The sequence below is a fragment of the Leptodactylus fuscus genome, chromosome 9 (assembly GCF_031893055.1).
Source record: "Leptodactylus fuscus isolate aLepFus1 chromosome 9, aLepFus1.hap2, whole genome shotgun sequence".
NCBI classification, from domain to species: Eukaryota; Metazoa; Chordata; class Amphibia; order Anura; family Leptodactylidae; genus Leptodactylus; species Leptodactylus fuscus.
The window spans coordinates 76,509,642-76,528,505 of record NC_134273.1 but is presented as its reverse complement, the minus strand read 5'-3'; the positions used below and the strand labels follow the sequence as shown (position 1 = coordinate 76,528,505).

At 38.0% G+C, this 18,864-nt stretch overlaps 1 protein-coding gene across 10 annotated transcripts in view; it reads left to right on the top strand.

Moving 5' to 3' along the window:
- The window catches only part of CADPS (calcium dependent secretion activator), a 306,702-nt gene that overhangs the window by 156,810 nt on the left and 131,028 nt on the right, over nucleotides 1-18,864 (top strand). For all 10 annotated transcript variants that reach the window (XM_075287333.1, XM_075287332.1, XM_075287331.1 and 7 more), the window contains exon 12: nucleotides 16,203-16,339. In XM_075287333.1, the coding sequence (XP_075143434.1) occupies nucleotides 16,203-16,339 (137 nt within the window). The remainder of the gene's footprint in view (nucleotides 1-16,202; nucleotides 16,340-18,864) is intronic.

Sequence of the window (18,864 nt, the reverse complement as noted above, 5' to 3'; positions counted from 1 at the left end):
AACGATCCTGAAATCTCAAGATCGGCTCAACCCTAATCCTGACGCATAGCCCAGGCCTAGGTAAAGTAACTTGTTTCTACCCAACACGAGGGCACAAGCCTTGACAACTCCCATGGTGAGCAACGTTTTTTCAAAAACTGCCAAATGCGACCAGCTTGCATTCCTTGTCATATCCAACCAATAATAACCTTCTGTATGTAGACCTTTTTTTTTCCTTAACTCTTTGATGACCAAAATAGCCTCCCCATTTGGATTACTTGGTTGGTGCTTCTCTATCTTTCATCACATTTCCAAGACTAATTCAACTTTATGCTAAGACCGGTGGGCTGGACACCCATAGCAAGACCATTCCTTCAAGGAGAATTGTTTTGTTTTTGACCTTAGGGCTCACAACCTTGCCTCGGTGAATAGTAAAAGTGTAATTTCTAGATCCTAGATGTGTCATGTATGATACTGTTTGCTACCTATATGGCAGAAGGGCCTCTAAGCCCCCCTCAGGCACCAGGACCTGAGCATGACTGCTACCTATATAATCCCGATAGCTATTTCCCTGGCGAATAGCATCATTGGGCAATGCATGGCCGATCTCGGGATGAGCCTAATAGCTATATAGGCACTCAAAATCACCAAAACACTGAAATATTTCGTACGGAATATACTGTCTACAATAACCATCAATTATTTCGCGTTTCTTATCTATTGCAGTTGCATTTGAAGCAAGATAACTCTGACATTGACTGTTAACTGATGCTGTAATATGTTGCCTGTCTGAAAGTGCAATACTGGATTGACCTATTCTTCTTGCATTGACTTTTCCTATTGCCTCGCGTACCTCACTTATAGCATCTACATCCATGAACGACACCTCAGCCTGCTGGAATATCTCTACTGCAGGAAGGTGTGAGACCCAGGTGCTTAGTCTCTCCCTGTTCGCAACACATTGTTATCAAGTTCTAGAGTCACTCGTTCCCAAATTTAGTAACGTGCTAAGTACATCGATTCACACTGGCGCCCCTGACTATGTAGTTTACTAGACACTTGAGTCCTCCAGGTAACGCTAATAGATGACTGTCTGTCAGCAGAATGGAAGGTGTATGTTTACTACTAAATAAGCAGAAACATTGGAAAGTGTCACTTAGTTAAAAGGTGCCCGTTCTAGGCTGAGATTGCCCAAAGCTGTCAGGACTGTCGGAGGCAAAACACAAGCGACTAGTTATTTCTCCGACTGTAAAAGCTTCCAAAAAAAGTAACCACATGTTTGATAGAACTCCTAAAAGGGTTAATAAAACAATCACTGGTGGACAGGGTGTTATGTGAGGATCCAGTCTAGAGTATCTCCTCCTAATGCGTTGAAGGACCTTTGGACACTCTCAGACTCAGACACCTTGGCTTAGGTGTAACCCCAACCTTCGGCCATAAACATCACATAGCTGCCAGATGAGTATTCAGTTGTCAAATATCTCCAAAGATTCTCTCCCCAAATACACATGGAGTCAAAAAAGTGGTGTCTGACAGTATATTATCTCCAAGGAGAGCACAGGCTCAGATATATTAAGATCCAACATACCTAATCATTTTCTCCTAATATCTGCCATCGGGGAGAGTCAGGACACCCCATACACATGAAATAGTTGTGTTGGAAATTATTCGGTATAGCCAACATTTATCTAATGTGTATGTGCACTTTATAGGTGTCCCTGTCCAAGCTGGTAAAACAATATGGCAGCTTCATTTTCCTGTAAGTCACTCTTAACAGAAAGACGACTACCCATGGTCAGAGATAGATAGATAGATAGATAGATAGATAGATAGGAGATAGATAGATAGATAGATAGATAGATAGATAGATAGATAGATGAGATAGATAAGATAGATAGGAGATAGATAGATAGATAGATAGATAGATAGATAGATAGATGATAGATAGATAGATAGAGCTGTAGATAGATACTGTACATGATTGATGATTGATTGATAGATCTGTAGATAGATATAGATACTATGCATGATTGTTGATAGATAGATAGATAGATAGATAGATAGATAGATGATTGATAGATAGATAGATAGATAGATAGATAGATAGATAGATAGATAGATAGATAGATCTGTAGATAAATACTGTATATGATTGATGATTGATAGATCAGTAGATAGATATATATACTATGCATGATTGTAGATATATAGATAGATAAGATAGATAGATAGATAGATAGATAGATAAGATAGATAGATAGATAGATAGATAGATGATAGATAGATAGATAGATAGATAGATAGATAGAGATAGATAGTTAGATAGATCTGTAGATAGATAGATAGATAGATAGATAGATACTGTACATGATTAATGATTGATAGATCTGTAGATAGATATAGATACTATGCATGATTGTAGATAGATAATAGAGATAGATAGATAGATAGATAGATAGATAGATAGATAGATAGATAGATCTGTAGATAGATACTGTACATGATTGATGATTGATTGATAGATCTGTGGATAGCTATAGATACTATGCATGATTGTTGATAGATAATTAGATAGATAGATAGATAGATAGATAGATAGATAGATAGATAGACACATATATGTATGGTGAGCTCCAGTGTTCCTTTTCCTTCTCATTTTCGTTATTTCGAGCTGTTAGTCTCCCCCATTATTAACCCACGATCTGCTGTATAATATTTTATAGTACCATTGAGTTTGGCTTCCAGAGAGTTAACGTTGTTGGTGATGTCCAGGCCCACACACGTCCTTGCAGCCCTCTCCTTCTCACGCCCTGTTCTCTAAACATTGCCTGCTCTTATGACCCCACCTCCAATTAGGCTCCGCTAGGTGACAGTGCCTTTATTCTTGCTGAAGCCATCAAATCTTCTTCTCCACTGATGCTGGAAAGTGCAGGCCGGTTAGTATGTACTGTAGTCAGTCATGGCTGTAGCTATTTACTAACACATTTACAATCCATGTACTGCACAGGAGAAGAAGAAGATTGAATTTAACTCTTTAAATCTCCCCTATGTGTCTTCTTTGTGGGGTAACTATGTAACCACTTAGTATTACTTATCTTGTATGGACGATGTATTACATGGCTTGTTCTCCAGCCATATTCAAAGCTAACTTCCAAATAATTTCCAGTCAGCAGCAAAAAGCAGTGCATTGTGGGGGCTCAGATGCCTTGGGATAGAACTAAAAAGATTGCACCACTCGCTAATGGAGAGACAGACAGGGAGACAGACACCCACCAAATTGATACCAAAGATAGACCATCAAAATGTTAATCCTTAATCCCTAATCTTGACTTGGCATGTGGATTTTGCTGCAGAGTCAGAGTTGGAGATGTAGTCGCAGTCAGGGGAGTCAGAAAAAACATTACCAACTCTGACTCCAGCTTCAAAATAAAATGATTCATTATTTTTGATCATTTTCTACAATTATTCATATTGTATGATTAGCTACATAGATTGACTTTCATAGGAAGCTTTTATCCTGAATTTATCTTTATTACTTTTGACCAGGGTTGAGCGATCAGGATCGGAAAAGATCGGATCCCGATCGGCGATTTGCAATCGGGATCGGCTGGAAAATGATCAGAAATTGGATTTTAAAATCGATCCTGAAATCTCAAGATCGGCTCAACCCCACTTCTGACTGACGGTGGCTATCAACCATTTATGAATAAGTCAGAGTTGGGCTGTGCAAAAATAGAGGAGTTAGATTGGGGATTGGAGTCAGTGGTTTGGCCTACCGACCCCACAGCCGGAGATTTCATTCTATTGCAGTATGGAGATTCACTATAAAAATCCACAGCATTGGTACAACTAGTGAGCATGCTGCAGCATCTGCAGCATCTCGCTTTATGGTTGTACTGTTATTTACTGCAGATATGTAAGGCAAAATCCAATCACTACATGTACAGGGATTTTTTGGGATATCCTTAGGATTGTCTATAAATTTTTGGATGTCCAACTCCCAACAATCCTGCCAACTCCTTTAACATTAGTCAGCACCCTGTCTGTTATAGAATTGTTCAGTACAGTGATGTGTGTACATGGAGGAGGTAACAAAATATCATCATGGCCCCCTGTCCTAATACTACTTTACACCACTTTCCCTTTGTACATATTAAGACAAGAAGGTTCTGCGCCCCCCCCCCATTCCCTTCTCATTCCCGAGCCACAAGGAAATCAAGGATGTTACTTTTGAGCACATCTTACCATAAGTACCCTCTTCGAATGGTGGTCCTCCATTGGTGGTTTGAATGGTGATTCTCTTCCAGTTTTAGTACTCTTTCCATTAGGACTCTCTTCGAATGGTGGTCCTCCATTGGTAATTCAAATGGTGATCCTCCATTGGTGGTTTCAATGGTGGGTATCCATTGGTGGTTAGAATGGTGGTTCTCCATTGATGTTTCGAATGGGGGTACTCTTCCAGTTTTAGTACTCTTTCCATAAGGACTCTCTTCGAATGGTGGTCCTCCATTGGTAGTTCAAATGGTGATCCTCTATTGGTGGATTCAATGGTGGTCATCCATTGATGGTTAGAATGATGGTCCTCCATTGGTGACTCGAATGGTGGTTCTCTTCCAGTGGTGGTCCTCCTTCCCTTCCCATGTATATTATATATTTAGTACTCTTTTTGGATTCTTGGATTCGCAACGTAATACGTGCCCCTTCTGAACAGGCTGCCCTTCTCCCTCTTATATGGCACCAAACATAATATTTCAATAAAATAGATCTTTTTGTTTTTCAAAAAATCCAGTATTGCATTTTAAGATTCTTAATTTTTGTTTCCTTTCAGAAAGGTAAGGTGATATCAATGTTTCTATATTTGTTTCTTAATCTAGAATTTCCTTGTCCTTATCTCTGTTTAGCCTATCTTGTATATTTTTGTGTTTAGAGAAACCTAGAACCATAGAAAAGCTTCTCTCCTAGATCCCAGCCCCCCCAAGCATTTCAACATGTGTTATATTGCAGAGAAAGACATGGTTTGCTCTCTCTTTCAGAGCTGTCTATGGGGACCAAGTGGGGTAGTAGATCTTAAATAGAGACCCAGCATCCAATTGTTGTAGCCTTCTTCAGGTCAAGTAGAGATTCTTGATGGTTCAAGTTAAAATGAACATCAAGGCAGCTCTGAAACTTAGGGCGGACGCCATTTTTTTTGCTTTCGAAATCTAAAAAACTAGACCCTGCTATTCATTCATTTGTGTGATTCCACAAATCACTTTTATTTGGCTAATTGGGAATCGGTCTAATGCCTCCCCTACCTTTTTTTTATTTTCTGTCTTGTGTCTTTTATCTATCTGTATATCTAAAAGATTAAAAAAAAAAAAAAAAAAAAAAAAAAAAAAAATGATATCCATGACCCACTACGGGATGTCATTGAAAAAAAAACACGCAAGCCTATTGCCTACCGTAAGCTTCATAAAAGTGACCACCTGTCTGCAAGCACCTACTGTCTGTCCTGTCTGTCGCAGTAGAACATTCAATCAAACACATGCCCAGAAATATCATTGAAAAATCCAATATAATTTTTTTTTTCCGTTCAACTAAAATGCTCTCTAACTTGATTTTCACCTTCATGTTTAATCCTCTTCTATATTCGTATGCCTTTTTTTTATATACCTCTATGGGAATGATCAGGCACTTCTGCTATTGCAAAATAAAGATTTGACTATAGATATGTTTTCATGATGTTAAAAAAAAAAAAAAAAATTACAAAAAAAAAACAAAAAACAAAAAGTTGACTAGACATTCAAAAAGTTTTCTGAAGGTTTTCTTTTTCATTCTTTGCCTGAACCCTAGTACTTAACTTGCTAAACTGGGGCCCCTGTCTGCTTTCCTGAGTCTTTATGTTGTTCTGGTTTGTTTCTTCTTACCCTGCAAACTTCTAGCTGGACTGAAGGGTAAGTGCTTCCCTATAGATGGCACAGCTCAGATAATCTGACCAGATTATCTGACATACGCAGTGTGCTTTTTTTTTTTCTCTCTAAACTTTTCTCATGTTTAGATTTGTAGTCAAAATATTCATGTTTTCCTAAATCTAGGTTTGACTTGTAAGTTTCCATACTGAAATTAGGATGCATGTGATGTTTGCATAATTGCCTTCTCTCCTTGGCTTGTACTCCGGCATCACACGATGCTCTTGATCTAGATTATTTACGTTTTCATTTTTTTTATTTTTTTTTGTGTTTTTGTGTGTATGTGTTTTCCAAGGCCAGCAAATTCTTCATTTATATTTATTTAATGATTTTTATTTATTTATTTATTTATTTATATATTTTTTTTTAATTATTCACAACGACATGCCATGGATTGCAAAATGCTTGTGACCAGATCATCTTGCACTGCAACAGGAAAATGCAAGCTTTAAGTTTCTGCCATTTTTTTTTTTTTTTTTTCACAATTTGTCTGTACATGTCATTGATGGTTTCAATGAGCTGCATGGATGAGTTTATATACTGTATATGCCTGTAATGTGTTATAGTCAGTATCAGGAACATGGCATTAAAGGCACGCTAACCCTACCGGAAAGGTTACATGGTGGTTGTTATCTACTATTCTTGTTGGAAGACTTCTCTTAAGTTGTTTTTACACCTTCATTGTGGTTTTTTATTGGTAATAACTAGAGATGAGCTAACACTAAAATGTCCGAGGGTCGAAATCCGATTCGAACAGCCACACACTGTTCGACTGTTCAAACGGATTTCGAACCCCATTATAGGGGTAGGCAAAATTCGATAAAATTATACTTACCAAGTCCACGAGTGACGGTTGGGCTGGATTCTCCTTGAAGTCTTCTCCCGGCGCAGCGCCCCCGCGGCATCTTCCAGCTGGAATTCACTCTGCCTAGGCATCGGGGCCTAGGCAGAGCCGACTGCGCATGCGCGGTCGGCTCTGCCCGGCCCGACGCCTGAGCAGAGCCGACTGCGCATGCGAGGCCGGATGCCTAGGCAGAGTGAATTCCAGCAGGAAGAAGCCATGGGGATGCTGCACGGAGAAGACTTCTAAAGGTAAGAGAAGAACCAGCGTTGATTGGCAGAATGTATAGCATTCTGCCAATCAACGCTGGTTCTGCATAGAACCTTAAACTTCGAACAGCTAGTAGTGTTCGATCGAGTACAAGTATTTCAAATACCGTAGTATTCGATCGAACACCTACTCGATCGAACACTACTCGCTCATCTCTAGTAACAACAACACAGTGTCGGATATGTCACATGATAGGTAATGCCGACACCGAATGGGCGCCAATTGGATCTGTTGGGTTCCATTACAGAGTCCGTTCTTCTCATCAAATCTAACAGGTTCACCACGAAAGCTATGAATGGAGTCTCTGATGACAGTGTAGGGACTAAATATTCATAAACTTCATGTGTTACTTTTCATGCCTCATAGTCTCTTTAGTTTTTGTCATGTCGGTTCTAAAGCTATGGTTTACAAAAGAAATAGAACCCACACCAAGTAGAGTTGACATTTGTCCTGTAAAACGTCTATCAGTACACTATAGCATAAGGCTATGATTGAGTCTTTGGTCACATTTTTAGCCAAAACTTTGCAAATTCCATCATTCATGATAGAACATAGCAACATTTTTTCCTGTTAAAATGGTGGACTCCTCTTCAAAACTTGACTGAACATCTTATAAATCGATGGAATCCAGTGGTTCTGGTGTGCGTCCAAGCCAACACTGTGTCCACAGAAAACATAATGAAGATGTGAACAGAAACCTAGAACTTAAAACTCCATCAGAACAAAAACATCAAATCCAAAAATTTTACAAAACATAATTGCCCCTTATTCATTTTATTTAAAGGGGTTCTCCCATCTCAGCCTTTCAGCCAGGCTGCCTGCAGTCTCTACTTCTCACTTCCTGTATTTCTCCCCCTCCTCCCTCCTGCTGAAAGGGACAAACAACACTGCTGCAGGTCAGATATTAAGCAGATTCTTGTACAGACTGGGCTCCTTCTTATTTGTGTGTTTACTTAGAGAGAGAAGGACTCGGCTTTATCAGCTAATTGTAATTAGCTGAATGGATTGCCCTGTCGGCACTGAGTAAGTGACATTGCTTGTCCTATCTCCCAGGTCCATGGTTATAGCAACGAAGTGTAAACAATGGGAGGAATAAGGTCACATAGCAGGCAAACAAAGCAGAATTTCGAAAGCAATATATTTAGAAAAAGTCTTCAATTTACATAAGCTACCAGTAGAGATAGGATCCTTGAGATGGGACAACCCCTTTAAGCCCTTAGCAGTTAATTGGCTTAGTACATAATATTGAATTAACAACTAATTTATATTGTGTGTTCCTGAATGTTTAAGGTTACCTGATAAGTATTATTAAGCCAACAGGACACCCTAAGCAATTACAGAAAATCCAAGACTTCAACATAACCACAAGTTTCACAAGTCCAACCCTCAACACAATAAAAAAAAAAATCCAAAACGTCATGTTAATTTTTTTATTGCCTTTGGGTCACAAAAATCAACGGTAAAAATAACTAGTAAAATTTCCCTTCACTGGCAAGGAATGGCCTAGATCTTCTTTTATATAGATCACGATCATCCAGAGCATCAGTTGCCTCTGTATATTAGAAATCTCCATTATACCACTTGACTTTTTAGGGGATTTTTTTTTGTGATTGTTTACTACGTAAAAGATCCTTTTTTTAACTCTCTTTTCCTATTCTCTGTTTACAAAGTAATTTTTTTTTTTAAATTCTTGATTTAGAACCAGAAAATGCTTTTATGAAATGTTTCCTACCTGCTCTGCTTCTGCAGACTGGATTTTTTTCTTTATTCGAAAATGTGCCGTGAAAGTCACTCTCAGCGGAAACTAATGTATGTTTTGCTTTTTGTGGCATGCCAGTAGTTTAAAGCCTAATTTAATTTAGAACACAGTGATTTCAAAGAATATTTGTCGTCGTAGTGGGAGTGAAAAGCTTTACAAAAGAGGAGAAAAATCAAATAGCGCACGTGCTAATGTCGGGTCATTGAGACTTTTTCCAGTCCGCAGTCTATGTTTTTAATCTAGGTATACACACTTTCAATGAATATAGATAGATATTTTTTTTTAACCGTACACAAAGTCCTGCATATCCGACTTAAAAAAAAATGGTTTCACCGCGGAGAGCAGAAGATGCTCACGGGCGCTCACTTTGCAAACCCATTCAAATGAATGGGTTTGAAAAGTGACTCCCGTTTTCCGTCTCCTGTCCAGTTTCTCAGGCAGAAGACGGAAACCTGAAAGCGGAGACCGGGGCGCAGATGTTAACCCCCCCTGAATAGTTTATTTTTGTCATTTAACAAAATCAATTGAATGAAGAAAAGAGAAATGTAAATCCCATCAATATTTGGTGAGACCTTTGCCCTTTGCCTTCCATCAGTTCTTCTCGGTACACTTGCAATTTTTGAAGGAACTCAGCGGTGAGGTTGCTCCCGTCATCTTGGAGAACTAAGCACCGATCTTCTGTGGGTATAGGCTTGTTCCAATCCTTCTGTCTCTTTGCGTAATACAAGACAGACTGGATGATTTTGAGATCGGGGATCCATATCATCACTTTCAGGTCTTCTCCTCCAAAGGGTTCTAACACTAGATATATATACACTTTGCAGAATTTTTCGACGCATGTCTAAAAAATTTGCACATTCAGGTAGACCATGATCGCAACACCCTGGAAAGAATTGATAGTACTATTTACCTTCACCCAGTAGTTGTCCTTAATGAAACTTAAAGAAGGTAAAAGTAAGAGTGGACTCATCTGTATCTTCTTCACCGTATGTGTCAAACTAGAGATGAAGGCTTCAAATAGATTTCTGATCCAATCTAGGAATTCTCAAAAATACATTATACATTTCTCCACTTGACTTAAACTTAAAGTGTGAGGCCCGGTTCACATCTGCGTTCCATGCCTCTCTCCGCATGAAAAAGGTGAAGAAAAAAGCGCTACAAGCAGCATTTTTCTCTCTACATTTTTAGTGCGGAAACTGAGTGGAAACCACACGGACCCCATTATAGTCTATGGGGTCCAAGGGTTTCCTAAGGTAACCGCTTTTTTATGCGGATTAGGTTTCCGTTTTCCCCCGAACAGAAACTTGAACGCGGATGTGAACTGGGCCTCAAAGATAAAATACACAAACCCTAACAAAACAAGGAGTCTACTCCATGATGCCAAAACGGTCATCCAAAGGTGACAGTACACATGATTATTTTTGGAACGGTCAGAGCCAAAAATTTGAGATGTATCACTTCATCAAAAAATTGCATTCGGTAATACTTACCGTATATACTCGAGTATAAGCCGAATTTTTCAGCACAGTTTTTGTGCTGAAAAAGCCCCTCTCGGCTTATACTCGAGTCAGTAAAAAAATGACTAGCCACAATATCAATGTACAGAGTCTCCCATAAAATAGTGGGGAAAAAAAGAAGCTTTAAAAAATTTTTTAATAAAAGTTGTAAATCCCTCCTTTCCCTAGAATACATACAAAAGTAGAAAATGACTATGAAACACATACACATTAGGTCTCCTTGTGTCTGACAGTGCCCGGTCTACTGAATATAGGGGATCTGCAGAGCTCCTGTTCCTTCGGGAAGGGGTTAATAGGAGCACTGCAGATACCCTATATTCAGCCAGACTGAAATCCAAGTGGGGCAAAAAAAACAGTCCTCAAGCTCAGGGAAGGGGTAGACAGACAACCAAAACACCCCCTCCCCTTCCCCAGCACCCAGCATCTACTGCACCCAAAAACTCCAACCATTTTAATTTTTGAACTTTTCCAGTAGCTGCTGCATTCCCCCCCTTCGGCTTATACTCGAGTCAATAAGTTTTCACAGTTTTTTGTGGTAAAATTAGGGGCCTCGGCTTATATTCTGGTTGGCTTATACTCAAGTATATACGGTACATTATTTTCCTCCATACTACATGCTACATCCAGAAAAAATTTTTTGAAAAATAAAATAATATTTTTTTAAAAAAATCACGGTGATGGTTGAGTGCCTTTAATGCCACAATACTATTTGAATATTAGTGGATGATCTGTTAATTCTATTTTATTTCTCTCCTTTTCTCATAGTCTAGTTGAGTTGTTCCGTTTGTGGATGTTTAGTTTTTTTTTTTGTTTTTTTATCACTTGTTTCTATAATTTTATTTTTTGAATACCCAAAGGGCATTAGACTTGTCATGAGAGTTGGCAAATATGTATTTGGAGTATTTTGAATGCAATATGAGACGGAGCAGGTAAAGTCCCTCCTGACCATGGATACAATACTCCTTATCCTTCCTTCTTTCTTTCTCTCCTTTATTTTGCTTACATTCCCCTTGGATAGCAGGCAGAATCTTATCCTTACTTCTTCAAGCAGATACAATATTCTTTTTTTGGGTGTCTGAATAGGACTCCAGCGAAGCAATGCTGCAATATGATAACATGCTGGAGGTTGCTATTTTTATTAAAGCCAAAAAAAAAAAAAAAAAAAAAAAACCTTTACCTCTATATTTTCAAATAAAAAAAAAATAAAAAGGGAAAGGATGAATGAGAGAACGAATGAATGGACTTCTTGGATTGAAATCTCAGTACTTTGCACCATTTGCTATCTTGTGAGATCTTGACGATTGTTTGTTCTGCTTGACATAAATCTTTTAACACTCCATTCAGTTCACTGCTATGTTTTTTCTTGTATGATCAACTCGTATCTGCTACATTCACTTTGGACGTTTCAGGCGTTTCGGCACATTTGGAGGCCTGCCGTTACCTTGCATTATCTGGCTTGTCTTCCTGCGCCAAAAAGCATGAAACCCAACGATAACATTCCACATTAATAGCATGAACAAGATGTGCGCAAATCACAAAAAAAAAAAAACAACCGCATGCTACTTTTGACATATGTTCCCATGAACTGTATTTTTGAATTAACTGCTCATTCAAGTTGAACAATTTTGCATAAAACATATCGAATGATGTTTATGCTTTGTATTATTATACTGTTGTTGTTATTTGATCATGTTAACTAATATTCCAAGACAATGGCTATTGAGTACGGAATATATTCTCCTACAGTTCTGTAGCGAATGAAAAAACTTTATTAACTGATCGATTCTTCTCAAATTTTTGAGTATTTTTTTTTAGTTAGGGCTCAATTTATAATAGGGCTGTAGTATCAGCAGTGGAGATGAAGGGGGCACATCGCACCCAATTACACCTTCATTAGGATTTTTTTTCTTGGAGACCCATAAATGCATGACCCTTTTAAAATTTCCGAATCTGGGGAATTCATTGCATTGAATTACTTTTTACATATAGAACACGATATATGTATTAGACTTAATTCCCTTTTATTCCAATGGTGTTTTAGAATATATTCTACGCAAATCTAAAAAAAAAAAAAACAACCGAAGTAGATCAAGTTTAGAAAAAAATATTTTTCCTATTTTTTTTCCATATAAAACGGTATTTAAGAATATTTTGGGAAACTTAATGTAGCATTAAAATCTTTAAAAAACTGAATTCTAATTAATTATAAGAAAGTGCATGCTTGGAGAATATATGTTTGTGTGTGTGCGTGTTGACTTTGGGCCTATGAACGTATGCGGTGTGAAATATTTTCCTGTTGCCATGACCGACTTTATAAATTCTGGGCCACTAAATTTTTTTAAGCCAATGTAAGGCTGAAACCCCCACGTTGTGGAAACACAGTTTGTTTGTTTTTTGGCAGATTTTGCTGCGGTTTTCTGAGCCAAAGCCAAGAAATGGGAAATATATAGGAAGTTCTTATACTTCGACCTTTTGCTCAATCCACCCTCAAAAAACTGCAGCAAAATCTGCAACAAAAAAAGTTGAATTTTCGCAACGTGGGGTCACAGCCTAAAAGACAACTTTAATAGTTCCTAAGTTTTTTTATATTAAATATATAGACTCATACACACATAACCACATACACAAGTGATATATTATACTGCTCCTTTACAGTCCAAAATCCCAATTTAAAGATATTACCCGCAGGCCAAACAGATATTTTTGAAAAAAATAAAGTAAAAAAACCTATATTTTTTCCAAAAAGGGTAAACACTGAATATCTAACATAACTTTGTTATACCTTCCACGACTATACAGTGCATTGTGTATATATATATCCATGAATAGTAAATCACAATTTTTCATGTTGAAAAAAAACCTCCCAAAACATTTTGTGTTGTTTTCATGAAAATGAATCAAACATCACATGACCACCACTAATATTCAGGTCAGGAAACTTATGTGGTGTCTCCGTTTTTTTTTGTATTGTACGTAAATCCTTTGTTGTCTTAGATTCCTTGTGTCGGTACTTTCCAAAAAAAAGTTAACCGTTAGAATTTGTTGGGTATAGGGTTCTTTTTTTGTTTTTGACCATAAAAATGTTTCTTGTTTTGTTTTTAATTTTTAATTTTAATTTTTTTTTTAATTTGCCATTTTATTTCTATAGCGTTTAAAAAAAATAAACAAAACCAATCCCAATTTAATAAAAACAGAATTTTTCGATGACTAGAACAGATCATTTCTTCAAAGCTGTTCGGCTGCTGGTGAACGCACTTGTTTCACTTGTGCTTTTGGTATCTGAAGAGAAGTTTTAATGCAGCGTTACATTTCATATTCAAATCTCCTGGAAGATTACCCACTTGAGCTATAGAACACTAACAGCATGAACAGCGGGAGACTGAGTGTTTCTCAGTGGTGGGCAAGAGTGTTTTTTTTTTTTTCCTCCATCAAAATTAGCCACATTATTGTTCTCTATAATTCTGCTTTTTTTATTTTTTATCATTGATAAAAACAAAATTATGGTTTCCAAATGATTTCATCTTTTTGTATTGCGTTAAAATATTAGTTTGATGCATTAGCAGCTCTATATTATTTTGCTAGATTAGCTGACATTGCATAATTTTATTAGAATTTTTTTTTGTAATATCATTTTAAAATTTCTGCATTTTTTTAATTTAATTTATTACTTATTTTTATGTCCTTTTCATTACAATAGGCTATGAACTCAATTAAGAGATTTAACAATTTATTATTTATTTGATGTTTTTTTTTTTACCAATAATTGACATCATTTTTTTTATTTTTAAAGTAGGCCTTTCAAATTTGCATGGATTTGCATGGATCTCCCCATTCGCACGGAGTAATGCGGTGCTGATTCTGGCACGATAACTCGCGTAAGAATCAGCGCTGCAAAACAGACTCCCATTGACTTCAATGGGTTCCGTTTGACGCGCGTAACACATTGAAATCAATGGGATTCTGTTTTGCGGTGCCGATTCTTACGCGAGTTATCGTGCCAGAATCAGCGCCGCGTTACTCCATGAGAATGCCTCCTTAGAATTGCTCCAAACACACATGTATCATATAAAAGTTTCAACCCTCCAAAGGGTTAGTGATTGTAGGGAATGGGCAGCTAAATATGGCTGCAGGAATTTTTTTTAGTTTTTTGTTTGTGCAGATTTATTTATAGGTAGGGACTGACCCTTGGTTCACCTCTGCATTTGGTAATCCGTTCGGGGGGTTTGCATGGAGACCCTCCGAACGGACTACCGAACGCATTGGCCAGTGGTGTGCAGGAAAGCACATGGACCCCATAGACTATAATGGGGTCCGTGTGTTTGCCGCTTGCTGCCCGCACAAATCATGCAGACAGGAAAGTAGTTTGTGAAGTACTTTCCTATCCGCATGTTCCCTGGTGAGATCTGGCAACAAGATTTCACTGTACACCGCTTGCAAATGCGTTCGGTAGTCCGTTCGGGGGGGTCCCCATGTGGACTCCCCCAAACGGATTACCGACACAGATGTGAACGAGGCCTTACAGGGGCAAGGCTAAACTGGTGCTTGTGTTGTGCCCGTTTCTAAATGGTGCACACATGTAAAAAGTAAAAAAAAAAAAAAAAGTCTTAAATACTGTATTTGCCAAAGTCCCCAAAATTGTCCAAAAATGTTCTATTTAAAACAATGATAATATATGTTTTTTTTTGTGGCCATACCAAGATATTTTTTTGTGTGTAAGTGTGTGATTAAAATAATATTGACAGTCTCCAATATATCAAAAAATTGCTGTGAATATGTATGTGTAGTCCATGTGTTGTATTAATAACCAAAAAAAATCAAAATAAATGGAGCGAGTCAATGACAATGGATGAGGATTAAAAAAAAAAAAATCTAAACGTGACATAAACATCAACGTAAAGGATTCTGTAAAGAAAAAAATGGCTAACGTATTCTTGACATTAAAGGGTCATTTACAGCAGGTAGATGAAGGAAAATGTGTACTAAGATGACACAGTTTTTCTTCCCGTGACCATCGTAGTTGCATAAGATGGGATTGGAAGTTTTTGGTGGTTAAAGTCCTGAGTGCAGTTTTTGTACCAAGAATCCAAACCACTTTATGTTATCCAATTCTCACAAGGTTTTAAAGGCATTTCCTGGCCTCAAATGCATTTTGATACTGATAGTCTATCCGCATGTCAGGGCCCCCAGATCATTAGTAGTTGGTCTGGGGGGCCCTGAACTCCACACAGATCTATTAATGTCCATTTATCTTCTGGTGCCCAGAGTTAACTGGATCCACAGATCTGTCATCAGTATCAAAAATGCTTTGAGGACTAGAAAATCCCTTTAAGAGGAACCTATCAACATTATGGGACCAGATACACATGTTTTGTTTCAACCACCCCATAGAAATTTTACTAGAGGTTCTGCATGTTTTCCCATCATGGTTCTATTTCCTGGCAAAAACCTTCCACCAAGTACTGAGGTTGAAGATCTTACCACCAATACAATATACGGTGGAGCACAAGGCACAAGGCATCAGCAAAGTTAGCAAACACTACAAAGTCATGTCTACCTTGTGGACAACATGAGATTCCCTTGGACAAAGATTTGTGGACCTTCTACATGTTGTAAATGACCCTACAATGTTGTGTCCTATCAACTTGCTCTATTTTCCAGTTTTAAATGTAGAATAATAAGTTCATAAAGAAAACCTAATGTTCTCCGTTCACTTATGAAGTTCAGGGACATCTAACCGGATACCAATTCACGTCTAGGGTATTTTTTTTTTTACTGATCATTTTGATATATGGCTTATATTTTTGGGTGGAAAGGAAAATGGAAAAGAAAATATGTTGTTACTTCTGTTCCTCTAAATTGTGTTTTTCTCCACACATGAACATAAACAGATGCCGACAGAGCTCAAAAACATGGCATGGACGAATTCATATCTTCAAACCCGTGTAACTTTGATCACGCCACCCTATTTGAGATGGTTCAGCGGCTTACATTAGACCATAGACTCAACGACTCATACTCTTGTCTGGTGAGTTGCCACTACTTATATATGGTAGTCAAGCTTTTGAGAAGGACTGATGTCGTGTCAACACCATGAACAAAATTTTTTGTTTGTATGATAATAGATACAATATCTATATATGGATTAACCTTGTTCTAAGAGTTATACAATGGTAATAAGCCACCCCGAGATATCTATGGGGCTGTATTGTACCTCCTTATGCCTGGAGACATGCAAAGACACTATAATCTTGCACAGCTTAGACACGGCAGACTCAAAGTGCTCCAGATTTATCATAGTGACCGATGCTGAATATCAAATCTGATGTATCTTTAGACTTTACAGCCAAAGTTTATACCATCTTTTAATTGGCTTACTTTGATATCAATGTGTAATAAGAGTCAAGCATGGCCGCGCTAATTAGGAATTTGACTTCGGACTATCCATACTGGAGTCCTCTCGAATAAATATCAGATAGACCTCGCTTACGCCTTTTTGTCACGTGGTAGAGTGGTGTTTATCCGAGTTGGTTGAGCAGCGTCCACCGACTTACGACTCCTGGGTCGAACGATATACAAGAAAAGGTGGGGACACTGTCCCAAAAACTGGACCGGCTGCACGCTCCCTCGGTGGAATCCAATTCGAGTACACAGATATATCAGCAGATAGATCTTAAAATAAACCTACCTTTGCTGATATACTGATATATCTGTGTACCTGAATTTGATTCCACCGAGGGAGCACGCAGTCCACTTTTTGGGAAAGTGTCCCCAAATCACCTTTTCTTGGCTTACTTTGAGACAGAATGTTATGAAACAATTTTTCCATATATTGGTTCGTGTAAGCCATGCCCCCTTTTTCTGAGAAGCCACACCCACATGACCAGCAAATTGTAAAAAAAAAATGAACTCAAAATAGCTGCGTCAAGTTGGCACTAAGGTGCACTGAGATGCGCTCATGGAGCACCACTTTTACATCAGAGTCTAGCCATAACCATAATAGTAAATCTGAACCCCTGTGTCTATAACTCTGTGCTATCAAGCCTTAGAGAGATCTGATGTTGTCACACAATAGCCCATGCGTCATTGGAAGCATCTACATTTTGCCAGTCTGTGACACCCGTATTGACTCCTCCTTCAGAATAATAAACTATTTTCAACAGGGTAGTGTTCTACTATCCTAAAGAAAGGACCGATCCAGTCCCGATATGACCTACAAGTTACCTGACTGTCCGTACGAGCATGGCCATGAAGCAGTCAACCTTTCTTAAGTTTCTACTTCCTTTTCTACGACCCTTATGATGGGTCACTGGAGGGGACCAATAGTGACACCTCTACCTATAATAGGTGTTGTGTTCTGTGTGTATTTGTATAAGTTACTTTTATTGATTTACCAATGGAGCCATCAATACACTGGGCAGAAAATTCATATTCATTGAAAAAAGAGACTATAAAGAGGATTTAACATGGGCTGATGACTGGCTGAACATACGTGTATATGAAGGGAGATGCATATACCAATTGACCAACCATTATACAAACAATGTACCATGTGATATGTCTATGGGGGGACTGGTATCACAACAACTGCACGAAGGATTGAAATATGAAAGTAAATGACTACCCATCGACTTCTTATATAGTCTATCAGGAAATTTTAATGGCAATTCTGCCCAAGCAAAAGGACCCTTTATCATCTCCTTGGCCTATAACCGCTACTAGGGGGTCCAATCTATAGTGTGTGCCTTAGTGAGTCCAATGCAGATATGAAGCCCAGTGCGAGCCGTATGGAGAATCGGTGCTCCACATCAATCTATAGTCAATGCATTATAGCGGTTCTATTTTGTATATTATATACGGTATTTTATTTGTATTTATTTTATTACATCCAAAACTCTTTCTATCTGGTTAGTCCTCATGATCAAATACTGTATTGCTTTCTGATCTACCAGGTAGGGTATAAGCCTTTCTCAGGGATCTTCACACACAATGGCTGAAGATTACGGAGAAGGATTGGTGTTAGTTGGGTGTGTAAACAATTCTATTATATGGTGGCTCTCTTCTACTCTACCTTCTAATTTGTCTCTTTTGCTCTATACTTTACTCAATGGCCATTTGTAATCAATACTAAAAGCAATAGCTATCAATTAGGAATGGACTAAAACCATAACTACTATCTATACGGGAACTCTGTAATTGTACAATTAAATCAAGCTCAGTTGCATTTTCATGGATCACTGGCTGCAGTATTTTTAGGGTCATCTGCTCACATCTCACAGACATCTGTTATTTTACTGACAGGCGATATAAATGGAGCCGAATGTTGAACAGTCATGAAATAAAGGGAACCATATATAACTTCATAACGTTATCGTGTAGTTTCTCCTATAATTTGGCACTGATTTGGCTTCCAAAAACCTAAAGTGGTGAGGGAAGATACAGTAGCACTTGTCCACATCAAAAGATACATCTTATCCATAGAGGTTAAGCAAACAATTAGGAACCATCCCAACCATAGTACTTGGACTTCATTTTTAATGAGTATTAGAGACA